At 40.0% G+C, this 16762-nt stretch overlaps 1 protein-coding gene across 3 annotated transcripts in view; it reads left to right on the top strand.

Moving 5' to 3' along the window:
- Positions 1–16762, top strand: part of OSBPL3 (oxysterol binding protein like 3) — a 202841-nt gene that overhangs the window by 130419 nt on the left and 55660 nt on the right. For all 3 annotated transcript variants that reach the window (XM_058527308.1, XM_058527305.1, XM_058527312.1), the window contains exons 3-10: positions 4991–5107; positions 5271–5324; positions 5859–5972; positions 9133–9300; positions 9904–10027; positions 11800–11903; positions 12107–12199; positions 13262–13418. In XM_058527308.1, coding sequence (XP_058383291.1) covers positions 4991–5107; positions 5271–5324; positions 5859–5972; positions 9133–9300; positions 9904–10027; positions 11800–11903; positions 12107–12199; positions 13262–13418 — 931 coding nt within the window. The remainder of the gene's footprint in view (positions 1–4990; positions 5108–5270; positions 5325–5858; positions 5973–9132; positions 9301–9903; positions 10028–11799; positions 11904–12106; positions 12200–13261; positions 13419–16762) is intronic.

Here is a 16762-nt window from a genome sequence, read left to right as displayed (position 1 = left end):
TGGGAATATATGATTGATGTGGTTTGGATAATTTAGGAATTTCATGGAAGGGTGTAGAAACAACTAAATCTTGAAGGGTTTGCATGGGTAGAAAAGATCAAGAGAAGATTCTGGGAGGTCTGAACAATATAAGTAAATCACTGACGTGGAAATGAAGACAAATGTTACATTATATTCATTTTTATATTGTGTGGAGGGTAGGATGTAATGGGCCCCATAAATGATCGTAGAAGTGGGGAGTCTTGGGATTGCAGAAGTGGGGAGATTTGATGAGAGTCTGGGTTAGGGTGGTGGCTGGGGAACAGAGAGGAAGCGACATAGACAACACACATTTTGAAGATGAAACCAACAGGACTTACTTATAAGAAGACAATAAAGCCCTTATAGTTTCAAAGTGATTTCATTACCCTGTGTCTTGGCCTGGCATTCCTTCTCACAGGATTTGTGCCAGGTTTAGCAGGTTCTTAACCCAGCATACCAAGGTCCCTTTATTATGTCCAATATTTTAATGACTCCTTTACTCTCCTCAAATGAAATTCATTATTAGTTTAATATATTTGCGCACATAATTTTGAAAATATCAGCATAATGCTTTACTGTAATATAAAGGAAAATTCAAAGAAAGTGGTTAACATTAAAATATGTTTCAACGTGTAAAAGCCCAGACATGACTACACCAGAAAATGTAATGAAGTGGTCAGATATAGCTATACTACGTTGAACACAACAGTTACTAATGCAGACCTGTACAGGTGTGTGGTGGTAATAATTCAAGTACCGTTAAGTGGCTTGGCTTTTGGTGATGCAATTCTCCAAAATGGTGAGTCACGCTTGGTAAGGTCCCAAACAGAACGAAGTACAGTCTTCCCTCAGTTATTCAGTAGTTGCATTCCCAAGAATTCAGAGTGTGTAAAATCCATGCAAAAATACCTTGGTTTGTATGTGAAACAGAGTTAAGTTCTATGCTCAAGTAATTATAAACAGATTTCCCCTACAAAAGTGTCTGCTGGCCCTTTGGAGTCTTTGGGATGTGGGACAGCTTTTTCATTGTCCAAGACTCTGAGGCATTGTGGAATGTCTAAAATCCATGGCTCCCAGACATTAGGTGCTGAGGTACCCCCCCATCACTGTGACAACCACAAGTGCCCCCACATTCCACAGCCTCAGAGGGAGCAATACCGCCCCCACGGAGACCAGTGGCTGGATGTTGATTTTCAAGTCTCAGCAGCAACTCCAGGATGGTGTCAGACAGGGAAGTTGGGACGGGAGAATTTGGATGTCAAGCCCCGAAGAGGAATTGGCTGCAGTGCTTTTTCTTCAGTCAAGGAGAGCTTTCGTTTTCTTTTTTTTTGGGGGGAGGAAGATCAGCCCTGAGCTAACATCCGTGCTAATCCTCCTCTTTTTGCTGAGGAAGACCAGCTCTGAGCTAACATCTATTGCTAATCCTCCTCCTTTTCTTTTCCCCCCAAAGCCCCAGTAGATAGTTGTATGTTGCACATCTTTCTAGTTGCTGTATGTGGGACGTGGCCTCAGCATGGCCGGAGAAGCGGTGCGTCGGTGCGCGCCCGGGCTCCGAACCTGGGCCGCCAGTAGCGGAGCGCGTGCACTTAACCGCTAAGCCACAGGGCCGGCCCCGAGCCTTCGCTTTCTTAAGTACTCAAATCTGGCTTTTCCAACCTGGTAAGCGTTTCAAGTTCTGAGCCCAGGTAGGAGATACAATGAGGAAAAAAAATGATATTTTGTAGGAATAAATGCGAACCCTTTTTTATTTATTTACCTTAAGAGCCACTAAACCCAGTCTAATTCCCTGCCCTCCACATTGGCTCATTGGTAGGAATGTACTATGTCTCAAAAATTCAGGAGAAATCTAGTTCTAACATGAATCCTTGAAACATTTTTTAAGTTTAATTCTTGTTTTCCGTTAGACTACAGGTATAATCTCGTTCCATTTTTTTCAGTTTTGTAAAGTGTGCAGTAACGTCTGATCCCTCTTGGCATTTGCATTTTGCACAATCGAATGTAATGAGCAGATGTGCATGCTTGTCTAATTATCGCTCTGCATGTTGCCTTCTGCTTGGGAGTGTTAAACAAATCAGAAGGACTTGATGCCCTTAGAGTACTTTCCAGAATATTTTGAGCCTTAGATTTTCATTTAACAATAACATACACATACCCTCTTTCACAAACGTGAATGTGCTGTATTTAATTAATAAACAGTCATTTGGCTCAAAGATATTGGGCACACTTCAAATGCAGGCCAATTTTTGATATTCCAAGAACGTAAATCTGTTTGCAGCCTTATTCCATGACCAAGTGCATCCATTTGCCAGTCGCATGCGTACTATTCACAGGACAGCGGGTTAGGTGTTGAGAGGAAATCCGAAGTAAACTAGACACTCTTCACCCTCAAGAAGTCTGTTGTTCAGTAGGGATGATAAAATCTCACATATGTTATCATAAGTAAGTGGTGAACCATTGGAAAGGTATGATGGAATGCCGATAGAGGCTCTAGGGGTGAAAGAGTACTTTCCTCTGAAGAAGGCTTCCTGGAGGAGGTGGAATTTTTAACTTGATGACCTTAAAGATTCATTAAAATTTTGACAGCTAAGACACTTTAAATTTTGAGGAATGGCTTTCTGAGCTGAAATAAATGTGAGCGGAATTTTTGTGTGTGTGTGTGTGTGTGTGTAGCTTCCCATCACTTAATAATACACATTCTCTGTTTATTGTCTGGGTGTAATTAAATGACTGAATAATTGGTAATAATTGCTATAAAGAAGTCTCATTCGACATTGCAACCTTTCTGAAAAAGTCCTCTAATTTAAGAGCTGAATATAAGCTTTGCTTTTTCCAGTGAAGAATTCCCTTTTATAACTCCAGATCCTAGGATACCACTATCATATTTCAAAACTCTGAAATTTACCTTTAACTTTAAAGTAAAGTGCAATCAGATATAAGGCAGATCTGTCAGGATCATTATATATAGAGTTCAATTGCTAAAGTAGGAAAGTATTCTTGTTAGTAGGTGTTTCCCATGGATTGATCTTGAGGACAACAGAGAAACTGAGCCAGAGCACCCAGGACTCCCTGCAGTTCCCAGGCCCTCCCCATTACACTGTCTGTTTCCTGGGACTTGAGTCTAATTGCTTCTGTTCCCTGGTGCTGGTGCAGACTTACTCTCTATCTCCCAGCCCCTCTGGCCTCTGCCTGTACCACCTGCCTATAGGCTGGAGATTTGACTAAAAGCAAGTTAGTCAATGTGAAATCTTGGCCAAAAGGACATGTTTGTCTCTTGAAGAGATATCTGCACCCCCACATTCACTGCAGTGTTATTCACAATAGCCAAGACGTGAAAACAACCTAAGTATCCATTAATGGGTGAGTAGATAAGAAAGCGTGATGCGCGTGTACAGACACACACAGGAATATTATTCAGCCATAAATGAGAAGGAAATCCTGCCTTTTGCGACAACATTGATAGATATCGAGGGCATTATACTAAGTGAAATAAATCATACAGAGAAAGACAAATACTATATGTTCTCACTTATATGCAGAATCTAAAAAAGCTGAACTTATAGAAAGAGAGAGAAGAATGGTGGCTGCCAGGGGCAGGGGGGCCAGGGGGCAGGGGTGGGGAGAATGGAGAGATGTTAGTCAAATGGTACAAACTCCCAGCTAGAAGATGAATAAGTTCTGGGGAGTCTAATATACAGCATGGTGACTGTAATTAACAATATTGTTTTATATACTTGAAAGTTAAGAAAGTAGATCTTGAATGTTATCATAAAAAAAATAGTGGTAATTATGTGAGGAGATGGAGGTGTATCAAATCATCACATTGTGTACCTTAAACTTACATACATTATATGTCAGTAATATCTCAGTAAAGCTGGGGGGATGGGGGGAAGGACATGTTTGTCAAAACTTAATTACCTTGTGTTGGAAATGTTTTCTGTCTAATCTGGGTGGTACTGAGTTACTGAGGGTATAAGTGTATAAATTTATTGAGCTGTACTCAAGATTTGTGCATTTCATGTATGTTATATCCCTATAAAAATGTAAAAGTAATAATAATCCATTATCTCAGCCACTGATATATTGCCAATTTTGGTCTATCTTAGGGTAATTTTACAATGACTTATGCATTTTAAAGCATTTAAAAATAAATTTTCAGAATTTTTAGTGTTTTTCTTTTGTATTCCTTTTTAAATTCTTTTTCAGTCAATTAGTTGAAGTAACCTAAGAAGCCAACAATGGAAGATTAATTGTAACAACACTTTGTACCTCTTCAAAATTGCAGACAGCTCAGTAGAGCAATTGACCAAAAAAAAAGTTTTTGAAACAAAAGAAGGGGAGGGAAAACAACATTTCTGGAAAAAGAGGATGAAAATACTTGTTGTAAAAGCACCTTTTTGATGCTTCAGGATCTCCAGTATTTAAGTTACTAGAATTTGAAGATATTAACTTGCAACTAAATCATTATTTCAACCAAGTTGTCATATTTACCAACTTGCATCCAGTCTCATACTTTTCAGCCAATTCTTGTCAATCTTCCTATATTCCCACCCATCCCCACCAGGCCCCCCACTTCCATTCTGATGTCTGCAGCTTTTGGTTAAAATTCAGACTAAAGTCTAGTGGTGAGTAAACAGTAACTGTGTGATAATGTCAAAAAGAACAGAAATAGGACTTACAGTAAAATCTTTACCTTTAGCTGTGGTTGCCAAGGTTGAAGCACCAAAAGAGAGAAAAAACATTCTCTTCTAACAGAGCTTTTGAAGAAAAAAATCAAATTTGATACCATTAAATTATAGCATTAAATCTGTAAAGTCCAGGAACTGTATAAAAATTTAATTTTAATTTCTTCTCCCCAACAAACCCAGCCAGCCTCACCATCTTGGATGGATTTACTAATAGGATGAAGTGCTTCTTAACATTATTATTTTTTAAGTCAGCCGTTTAGAATTGAACTCTTTTGTTGCAACAGGACAGCTGGGAAGTGGTGGAAGGACTGAGGGGAGAGATGAATTACACCCAGGAGCCGCCAGTTCAGAAAGGATTTTTGCTGAAAAAGAGGAAATGGCCTTTGAAAGGCTGGCACAAGGTAAGACGTGGGCCTTGGCCTCACCTTCATTTGCACCCACACTGCCCCACTCAGTACCCGGTTCTTAGGCACTTGCATTTAATTTGAAGTTGAAAAATGGGACCAAGGGAAGGATGGACATTTAGATGGAATGTCTTAATGAGTTACACTTTCTTCCCTACAGAGATTCTTCTATCTGGACAAAGGAATCTTGAAATATGCCAAGAGCCAAACTGATGTAAGTCGTCTTATTAATCCCAATATGCTATTGAAGAATTCTGAAGGGCTACTTGTTGTCAGCTCATGGATGAGATTGTGCACATTTGGGGATTGCATTTCTCTGAACTGGAAACCACAGAGGGGTAATAGTTCCTTCACATGGAACAGAGGTGCCTGCTCCCCACTGTCCCAGCTCTGGGTTCCAGGTGGGCTCAGTTCACCTGCCAAGAAGAGATGTGGGGGCCCCTCTCAACACCCTACTGGTTTTCCGGGGGTCTGTTCTGGCCTTAGGGTTGTGCTGAGGGGTTCTCTGGGTGGGAGAAGACATTTTGCAGCACAATAAGAGGAACAAAACATAGGGTGTCACTCCCACTGTTATAGTGGCTGAGGGGTTTGGTGGAGAAAGCGCTTCGTGCTAAGTGCTTCATAAGTCATAGTTATTATGTTTACTACTAGTAGATGTGGAACGAGGGGTAGAGGCAAGGAGTGTCAAGCATGTTGCTACTGTTCTTAGCACCATGGTTCTCAAGTGGCCCTCTTGGTGCCTCTGCAGATAGAGAGAGAGAAGCTACATGGCTGCATTGATGTTGGGCTCTCGGTGATGTCTGTAAAGAAGTCATCAAAATGCATTGATCTGGACACTGAGGAGCACATCTACCATCTGAAGGTGAGACTGCTTCCCGGGTGCTGTCTCTTGTTGCACAGAGTTTGTTTATGTTGCAAAAGGATCATCGGTTATTGTGCTATTGGTAATGCCTTTTGAATATTTCAAAACATTAGCCAACATATAGAAGATCTTCCTTATGAAGGTATTTGTAATGGACGCTATTGGTATTTGGATGGGACAGTTCTTCATTGTGCAGGCTGTCTCTCACACTGCTGAAGGTTTAGCATCCTTGTCCCCGCATCCTCTAAATATCCCCACCCTGTGATTGTGACAACAATCAATAACAAAAAAATCTTCATGTGACCAAATACAAACCTCCCCCTGCCCCCAGGCAGTACCATCTTTAGTGAAGAACCATTTACCATAGGTTAAAATGTTTCCTGAAATACAATATAACATTTAGTTAATTTTATAGGGATTACATTAAAATTCTCATACTATAGTGAATGTCAGGAATTTTTCTTCTAAAGTATGGACCTCCAAATAATATCTCTCAAAGTGCTTAACTACCCTCCTCTGCCCTCTCTCCTGCATGAAAAAGCATGAAGTAAGAGCTTTGGAGATCCCAATCTGGTTCAGATCTTGACCTGGCTACTTACTAAGCTTTTGGCCTTTGGCAAATTATTTAATCTCTGAAAGTCTCAGTTTTCTCACCCCACAAAATGGGAATGATTATAGTGCTCATCTTGTAGGGTTGCATGTAGAAAACTTGGCATAATTCCCAGCCCACAGTATGCTCGATAAGTTTAGTTATCGTGTATAATTATAGGTGGTACCTGAATGTTAGAAATTAGTTGAGAAAATGTTAAGATTCTTTTCCTACTTGGGCAAATTACTTGGAATATTAGGAATGTGGGCTGAGGGTTGGAAAAATAAAACCCATTGATAGATACTCATGAGATTATGAGCTCCCTGTCTTAAGATGTCCCTGTATTCCCCATGGCATATATGTGGTGTTTGGGCAAATACATGCTTAACACATACATGTGGTTGATTGGCTGCCCAAGACAGTCAAATCCATACTGTTTCCTAACCTAAGTCCCTGTCCCTGTGGGTGCAGTTAATTGTGTAAAGTGTTTCTCACCCTTGACACTATTGACATGGTGGGCTGGAGAGTTCTTTGCCATGGGGGCTGTCCTGTGCACTGTAGGGTGTTGAGTGGCATCCCTGGCATCTACTCACTAGATGTCAGTAACAACCCCCTTCCGGTTGTGACAACCAAAAAATGTCTCCAGACATTGGCAAATGTCCCCTGGGGGGTAAAATCACCCCTGGTTGAGAATGACTAGTGTGAAGTAAAGGCGGGAGAGACCTATAATCTTAAAAAAAAAGAATATTCTTCCCCGCCCCCCTTTCAATGGTCAGTCTCCTCTAGAATAATTTCGGTTATTTCTCCATGTATTTCCAGTGACTCTTAGTTTTGTGTTTTGATATGGTCAGGAAATAAGTTCTTGTTCATCTACTATTCTAGTTAATAGAATAGAAGAAATTAATTCCTAGTTTTTAAAGAACTAGAATGCCTTAAAATACATTGAATACTAATATCGTGATAAATGTAGTTTACTATTTCTCTGTGTTGAATCAGTTTACGTTCTGTTTGTGTTTCTTCTTCATTCTTTTGAACATCAGCTATGACTTAGTGTAGGTATGTGTAGACATCTGCGGGTCCTAGTTAATAACCTCAGAGTCAGGCATTTTTAAATGTGGGCCATCTAATCCCATTCTCTTAATTTATAGGGAGGGATCTGGGCAGCAAAGAGTTAAGTGGCTGTCCACCCATGGTCCTGTAACTACTTGAGGGGCTGGAACAGAACTCTGATCAGTTATTTAATAAAGTACTCTTATTATTCTACTTGGTTTAACCAATAAAAAATGAGTAAAGATGAATGCTTTGGGCACTGCTTTTTAAGGGCCTCTGAGAGTAGCTCAGTGCAAAGGATGACACGAGATTCCTGTAAAATTCCTGTAACTGCATCTGGGAAATGAAATACATTTGAAGAACATAATTTAGGGGAGACAGATAGATGTGAGTCTGTTTGTATTGCTTCTTCCTATAAAGAGCACATTCAGTAGTACCTGGAGGGGTTTTAAGTCTTGTATGTCCTTCCAATCAACACAACAAACATAAGAGCCAACCTCACATTTCCTAAAGGAATGCTACCACTGCCTTCTGTTTCCACATCCTTGCTCTCAGCAGTGGCATTAGGAAAGGTTTGAACAGGATTGACCTGGATTTTTCTTCTTGGAAGTTAACCTACCATGCATCCTTTTGGGTTATTTTAAGTAGCCGCTTCATGAGTCTTTGTGTTCTGATATGTAGGTATTTATCATTTTTCATTTTGAAAATCTGAATACACTCATACATACACAAAAATATTGACTATTAAGAAATATCTATGGTGCATAGGTGCTTGTTATATTCTTTTTAGTACTTTTATGAACATTTGAAATATTTTAAAATAAAAGGCACTGGTTATGAACATTATTCTTCGTGGAAATTAGACATTGATAGATACTCATTTATGGAGAGAATGGCTAAATGTTTGTGTGCTTGTGTTTGAGAAATCCTGGAAATCACCGATAATACTTTGTCAGTTTTTTTCCATTTCTGAGAGCAGGAGAAATGTTCTTTTAAATAACATTCACATTCCTCAGCAATGTATTCTTTGTCAGAGAAGATTAACAAGGTTAAATATTTTAGAAAGAATTTACTAATTCATTCCAATTCAGAGAAGATTGATCTGAAGATTCTGAGTATTAACAGTTCAAAAAGAAACATGGTGCTAATATTTTCAGTAGAGATAGGAGAAGCTAGGGCAGGAGAACTTGGAAGTACTTTAAGAGACAGATAGATATAAGTTTGAGTTTATTTGTTGTTTAATATAACTGCTACTGTTTTGCTTTCTTAATAATAGTATAACAATTGGACCCTTTCATAGGAAGCCTAAATATATAGTTTATGAAGACCATTTTTACTCTCCGTTTCCTCCTCAGACTTGTTCCCTTGGACCACATAAATGTAAACTAAGTCAATAAGCTGATATTTCTACATGTGCCAACATGAAAGAGGGGGTGTCAGGAGTGACCTCAGTTTGATAAATAATTGTTCCTCTCAGTGAGTGACGCTCTTGTTTCTTTCTTTCAATTTAACGCAATTTAGGTAAAGTCAGAAGAAGCCTTTGATGAGTGGGTATCCAAACTCCGCCACCACAGAATATTTCGTCAGAATGAAATAGCCATGTTTCCACACGAAGTTAATCACTTTTTCCCAGGATCCACCATCACAGACTCGACGTCCGGGGTCTTGGACTCCATTTCAAGTAGGAAGGTAATAATTTGCCAATAAGGAATCTACAAGAAAGGGATGGCTTTGGGTAGGGGAGTCCCATCTAGGGGGCTGTGTCTGAGAAGGAAAGGTTTGTGGGGAAGAACAGGGTAAGCTTGAGCTGGTATTTAATGAGTCTGTTTGCCCAGCCAGTCAGAACCAGGGCCAGAGGAGCATCTGTTATCACTGGGACAGTAACTGAAGAATAGCACGGAAGGAGGACTTTACTAGCCTTGGATTCTCCAGCTTTCTCCTGACCAGTTTGACTTTGGTTTTCTCATCTGGTTGTAAAATGCAGTAGGTACATTCCTAGCCATACAGAATTGCAAATTTTTCCAACATTTATATCATTATTTTGGTATTATTATCATTTGACAGAAGAAGAAATTAAGGACTGCAGCCCAAGGCCTCATAGCATGCTATGGCCAAGCTGGGGTGACCCCCAGAGCTTAGGGTCTCCAGTGGAGTGCTTTGCTAGAAGCTTCTTCTCCATTACAGGCGGGTGGCTTCCATTAGCAACTAGCCCACTTTGTTATCCTTTACCATAAAGTGTTCCCACTGGGCTCTGTTTTCATTTATAACATGCTTTTGTCATTTGTGGTACAGTGTAGCAGTATATCAAAGCAGAATTCGTTTCAAACCGGAAGCAATCTGTCATTTTCTTGTGGTGGTGAGACACGAGTTCCAGTATGGTTACGGTCTTCAGAGGACATGGAAAAATGCTCCAAAGGTAGAGTGACTTGAAACCTCTGGTTCTTTCTGTCATGGCTCTTAGATTATACCGGTTTAGTATTTACACCTTGGATGAATTTGTATCCTTCCCCGTTGCTAGTCTATATTCTCTCTCATATTTTTCTTATTAAGTTTGCACTTGTGATTAACGAAAGACGCTTTCCTTGCAGAGCTTTATGTCCTCACCTGGGTGTGCATGCAGACAGATTTCCTTTTTTACTCTTTAAGTACTGATGCCTGATTTCCACGTGGGCCTACTAAATCACAATCTCCAGGGATGAGGTCTGCACAGCTCTCTATTTTTTTAAAGCGCCAAAAATGATTCTGATGCACATCCAGGGTTGAGAATCACTGTTCTGGAGGTGAGTGGGTGAACCAAATGGTGATCCCCACAAAATAGGTGTCCTCTACCCTGTCTACACATTAGAATCACCAAGAGAGCTTTTCAAATACAAGAATACCCATGCCCAGGCTCCTCTGCAGAAGAATCTTTTTAAATTGGTCAGAGTGGGGCCCTGGCATCACTAATTTTCTAAAGTTCCCCAAGTGATTCTGATAGGAGCCAGGACTGAGAACTCTTGCCACAAGGAAGCTCAATGTTCTCAACCTTAATTAGCTAAGAATCACCCAGGGAACTAAAAAACAAAAAAATCACCAGTGGGATGGGAGTGTTGTGATTTAATTGTCTGGGGATGGGACTTGGATATAGGTAGTTTAAAAATTTTCCCCAGCTCATTTGAAAGTGTAGCCATGATTGAGAACCACTATTAGAGAAAGAAGTCAGGTAGTAGCCTTGAAAATTGCATTTTCTCCTGTTGAATGCAAGTATTATCACACCTGGGGCCATATAGGTTTGGTCCTCCCAGTAAATGTCACTCATGAGCTTCACTGAGTGACATTTTGGGACATTAGTTGTTGAAGTGTCATCTCTGGACCAGCAGCATTGGCCTGGCCTGTGAACTTACTAGAAATGCAAATTCTTAGGCTCAACCCAGATAGACTAAATCAGAAACTGGGTGTGGATCCCAACGATCTGTGGTTTAACAAGTTCTCCAGGTGATTCTGATGGGACCAAAGTTTGAGAGCCACTATCTTAATGCATTTGGGCCATGATTGCTCAGCAGCAACAGCCACCATCATCCAGTGAACAGCAAATTGAGGACTGTCTTTTGAGTTAGTGACCCAGCAACTGGTCTGAGAATACTCTTAGGTCCTCTCAGGTCAGTCTGCAGAGGATCATCATGGTCCTCGTGCAGGTCCATGATCGACAAAGTTATCCTTAGAGACCAAGAGAACCTTCCTTTTAATTTCATTCATTTAGCTTGTATGGGGTCCTTATAAGCAGATAGTGACACCCTGTTATTGCACTATTAGAAATGATAGTGGTGATGATAATAATAGCTGATTTATTTAGTGCTTACAATGTGCCAGCACTCTAAAAGCCCGCTGCATACATCAACTCATTTATTTCACAACTATCCTGTGAGCTTGGTGTATAATTATCCCCATTTTCCAGATGAGGAAACTGAGACATTATGTAATTTGCCCAAGATTCTAAGTGTATTAAAACTGAGACAGCCTGGTTCTTCACACCCATGCCCTGAACTGCAACAGTCTACTGCCTTTCCTGTAAAAAAGGAAGTAAAATTTCCTGTCCTTACGGATGTAAATCAAACATAGATAAATAAGAAAAGTAGCTGGCACTAACATAGTGAAGCCTGAATGCTGAGATAAGTGCTTATGAATCCTTCTTCTGCCTTTCTCCCACAGACCTGGCTCACTGTCATGCCTACCTGGTGGAAATGAACCAGCTCCTACAAAGTATGGACGTCCTGCATCGGACATATTCGGCACCAGCTATCAATGCCATCCAGGTTAGCCAGAGCCCGCTTCTGTTTGCATTCTGGTGTTCTGCTTTCCTTTTTCCTCCCCAGCCTTTCACTAACAGTGTGATGTTGTCTGGTCGGTCGCTTCCGCCAAATTCGAGGGGATGGAGGTGGCCACTTGGCTGTGCATTTTTCCCTATTGGTTTGGTGGACCTTACTGTCTGTGCTCTCTTTCCTGTTTTAACACAAAGGGTGGAGCTTTTGAAAGTCCCAAAAAGGAGAAAAGATCGCACAGGAGGTGGCGGTCCAGAGCTATTGGCAAAGATGCTAAAGGAACACTGCAGGTAACCATGGCCTCTCCTGACAGCCTGTTTTCTTCATTGGCCCTGCTCTCCGTGCCCCTTGGCTACTTAGACAAGAATAGACAAGTGAATATTCTATAGTGAGTCTCTCAAATACCCTGTGCAGAGAGATGAATTCAATCACTTAGATTTTCTGGATACTAGAATCAGCATGTAATGGATACTGGGTAAGAGAAAAACAGCATGAGGTTGGAAGGACTGGAGCCATTTCTAGGACTGTGGTTTCCTCCTCTCTAATGCATAGCCTGCCTGCCCTCTTCTCTGCTTGGGTGTCTGCTCTGACCCACCTCTTCTGCTGCTGCTCAGTGGATTCCTCACTCTTCTGAGCCTATTGGCTGGAGTCTTTGGGAGCAGGACATTGTGCAGACTCTCTTGCCTCCAACCTCCCAGTCCCCCATCAGAGATTCATCCTGTCACACTAGCCATTGACTTTCCTAATGAACAGCTAACCCAGAGGCCAAGATTTGCAGCTCAGCCGTTGCATGTGAAATTGCGACTTGTTAGGGTGAAAATAAATCAGAAACTTACAGATAAGTCATCTGTTATACTCTTGTATACTCTGTGGTTCAAAGCACTTTATGGGTTGAACTTAAATACTTTAAAGTAAAAAGGGATTTGTGTACAAACATGAGAAGTTAGTTCGTTTTGTAGAAGCACCAGGTGCAAATAAAGAAAACGTTTTCAAATCTATCCACTATTAACAACCTAGATACTGGATGATTATTGCCAGAAAGAAGGAATTGAGTATAACGAGAAAGAGCCTGGCAGCTTTAGCTGTCATTTTCAACCTGTAACTTTAATGCTGCTGTCATTTCCAAAAGAATACGTGATTTCTTGCCCATTTTTATTTTGCAAGAAGCCAGTGCAAGTTGCCATAGAAAGTGCTTTCCTGAGTTTTCATTTATTTTTTTTATAAGTTATCACTCAGTAGAAAGACTTACCTATAAAATGTTCCTCTCTTACTAGTTTCCAATCTTAGAAACAAGTAAATATTCTACGTAATTTGCATCTGAAAAGAAATATCTCCCTTTGGTATTACTTCAGGTTCCTAAACCTTTTTCTGGCCCAGTAAGACTGCATTCCTCCAATCCTAATTTGTCAACACTAGATTTTGGAGAAGAGAAAAATTATTCTGATGGCTTGGAAACCTCATCAGAGTTTTCTAAAATGCAAGAAGATCTGTGTCATATTGCCCATAAAGGTAAATGAGTTTTCTTTTTTCCTAAGGTGTTTGGTGAAAATGTTAAATGCATGTCTGAATATGGGATGTCTTTGGAGAGGGTATCTTAGTTGGTTCATTTTCTGCTCTATTAAGATTTTGGGCAATCTGATTTTTATTTTATTTCCCTGGTAGTAGGGAGTGTATTGGCAAGAAGATTCTTTTTAACCTGACAGGGGAGAGAAAATAGTAGATATACTTTAAAAGCTGAGCAATTCATATGCTGCTGATGGGGGTATAAATTGGTACTTTTCTGGGGGGCATTATGGTAATATGTTTCAACTTTTTTTTAATCTGCCATCCAGTGATTCCACTTTGAAGAATTCATTCGTAAGGATTAATTTAAAATTTACCCAAATAAAGATATCCATTGTAGCACTGTTTATCATTTCAAAAATTAGAAACAACATCATTAGCGATTAGGGAAATACAAATTAAGGCCGTGATAAGATATTATTATATGCCTATTAGAATAGCTAAAAAAAACCAAAAAGCAGAAGCAACTGCTGGTGAGGATATGTATAAACTGGATCTCTAATATATTGCTGGTGGCAACGCAAGATGGTACGTACAGCCACTCTGAAAATAGTTTGGCAGTTTTATATAAAACTAAGCATATATTTACCGTACAAGCGAGTTTTCACATTCCTGGGCATTTATCTCAGGAATGAAAACTTCAGTCCACACAAAAACCTCATAAATGTTCAGAGCAAGTTTGTTTGTTTTAGCCAAAAACTGAAACAACCCAAATATCCTTCAACAGATGAATGGTTAAACAAACTGTGGGACATCCATACAATGGAATACTACTCAGCAATGAAAATGAGCAAACTATGGATACATGCAACAAGTTGAAGAGATCTCAAGGGCATTATGCTGACTGAAAATAGGTTGCATAGCATACGATTCCACTTACATAACACTTTTGAAGGGATAAAATTATAGAGATGGAAAAGTGATCAGTGGTTGCCAGGGATTAGGGACAGGGAGGAGGGAAAGGGGAAGAGTATGGGTGTGATTATAAAGGGGTAGCAAGAGGGATGTTGGTGGTGATGAAAAGTTCTGTATCCTGATTGTGTTGGTGGTTCTATGAATCTACACATGTGATAATGTTGCATTGACCTTTATTTACACATATATACACAAATGAGAGCACATAAAACTGGTGTGGTCTGAGTAAGAGCTGTAGATTATGCCAGTGTCAGTTTCCTGGTTTTGATAGTCTACCATCATTATGTAAGATGTTACCACTGTGGGAAACTGGATATAGGGTACATGGGACTTCTCTGTGCTGTTTTTGCAACTTCCTGTGAATCTATGATGATTTCAAAATAAAAAGTTTTTAAAAAATTAGGAATAAACTAAACGCCCAACGATTGAGGATTGGATTATTAAAAATGCAATATAATCATATAATAGAATACTCAACAGCCACAGTAATAAAAATAGCTACCTTATATTGAGCACATAGCTGTCATGTCAGATAATTTAAGTACTTCACATGCACTGTTTCATTGAATTCTAGCAGCAACCTATGGAGTAGGTATTATTGTAATCTTCATCACACAGATGAGAAACCTGAGGCTTATGGCCGACCCGGTGGCATAGTGGTTAAGTTTGTGCACTCTGCCTTGGCAGCCTGGGGTTTGCAGGTTCGGATCCTAGGCACAGACCTACTCACCGCTCATCAAGCCATGGTGAGGCAGCGTCCCACATAGAGGAGCTACAACTTTACAACTATGATACACAACTATGTACTGGGGCTTTGGGGAGAAAAAAGAAATAGAGGAAGATTGGCAACAGATGTTAGCGCAGGGCCAATCTTCCTTAAAAAAAAAAAAAGTCTGAAAGGATATACACCAGCATTTTAGTGGTAGAGGCTGGAGTGATAAGTACTTATTATCTTATTTCTGCTTGGCTTTTTAAAAATTTCATGTATTTAACAGTTTTTTAAAGGAGAAAATGAATTTAAAATTTTTAAATGGAAGGGCAGTGCTTGAGTTGGGAGGAGAGATGATGTTCCCTCTGTTGCCTTCTTCTCCCAGCCCCATATTTTTCTTCCATCGCCTTATTGATTCCTTCAGCTCTCTTTTCCCTTAGCCTGCAGACCTAAATCATGTTGGTTATGAGGAAACCATTTCATGCTTTTTATAAATTCCTACCTCAAACTCTTGTCCTAGTTCCCATTAGAACTTTCTCAGTGTTTTGCAATGCTGGTGTGAAATCAATCTGTAAAATGGGAAGAATTACCTGCTCCACCCTTCAAAGCTGTTTGCATACCCCCTGGTATGCTCTGTAGTATTAAAGGATCAGTTATAATTCAGGCATTGCATTTTAGGTTTTGTGGGAGGAAATTCCTATTAAATACCATTACTTTTTAATAATGTGAACTGTCTTTTAAAAAACAAGAAGATAATGCCTCTCTGCAGAAGGGAAATATCCTGAATTTTACCTACATTGAAGAAGCTGCTTCCTCAGCAGGACAGAGGTTGCCATTTTGAGTGGATCTATTGATCCTCTCCTCCTACAGGGGGCTCAACCATGTGGAAAGTCTATATGGGCCTCAGCCAGTTGTTCTGTCTTTTGGGCTTTGTGAAAAACAACTGGCTGCAGAGCCGCCGCATGCCTAGACTAGGTCAAGGTTTGTGCTCCAAGAAAGGTTTGTGCTTATTCAACAGCAGCCTGTGCCCCATGGGCTTATGGACAGTGAATTCCACAGGGAGCCTGTGAAGCTGGGTTTCATTTCTGTGGTTTTAAAGTACACTTGCAGAGATGGAAAGATCTCTGGGAGTCCACACAGGCTGTACCTCAGAGACCTCATGGAATAAAGATAGTTCTCAGGTTTGCCTTGAGTCCCATGACCTTGTGTGCTGTCTCACTTCCATACATTCACACTCAAAGCATATTGACCTTTCTTCCTATGTAAGCCTGATTTTGTTACTGACAGTTTTTATTGTACTTTCTTGACTGCATCACGAATCTGTTGACTGATTCCGGAGCAGCTGCACTAAAGGCAAGAATTCCACTGATGCTGTAACATAGTCTGTGTTACCTACTTTTTCTTCAACTTGTTAAATGCATCTGAATTCTCCCTGTTTTGTAGAAATTAGATCAATTGGTAGGCAACCAATATATCCCTATCATAGTTGAAAAAGTCCTTGTTATATATTATAGACTGTAAATTTGACTTTTATGGCATATCATTGAACTAATTCTCGTTGGTTCATGTGTCTGGCTTTGTGTGTATGTTGACACACATATAAGCAAACAGAGAACAAAATGTACTAAAACTTAAAAGTCATTGTCATTTATCATTTACATTGCAT

This window comes from Diceros bicornis, chromosome 3 (assembly GCF_020826845.1).
Source record: "Diceros bicornis minor isolate mBicDic1 chromosome 3, mDicBic1.mat.cur, whole genome shotgun sequence".
NCBI classification, from domain to species: Eukaryota; Metazoa; Chordata; class Mammalia; order Perissodactyla; family Rhinocerotidae; genus Diceros; species Diceros bicornis.
Note: the sequence above shows the minus strand (reverse complement) of the source record. Positions and strands in the feature narration are given on the sequence as shown.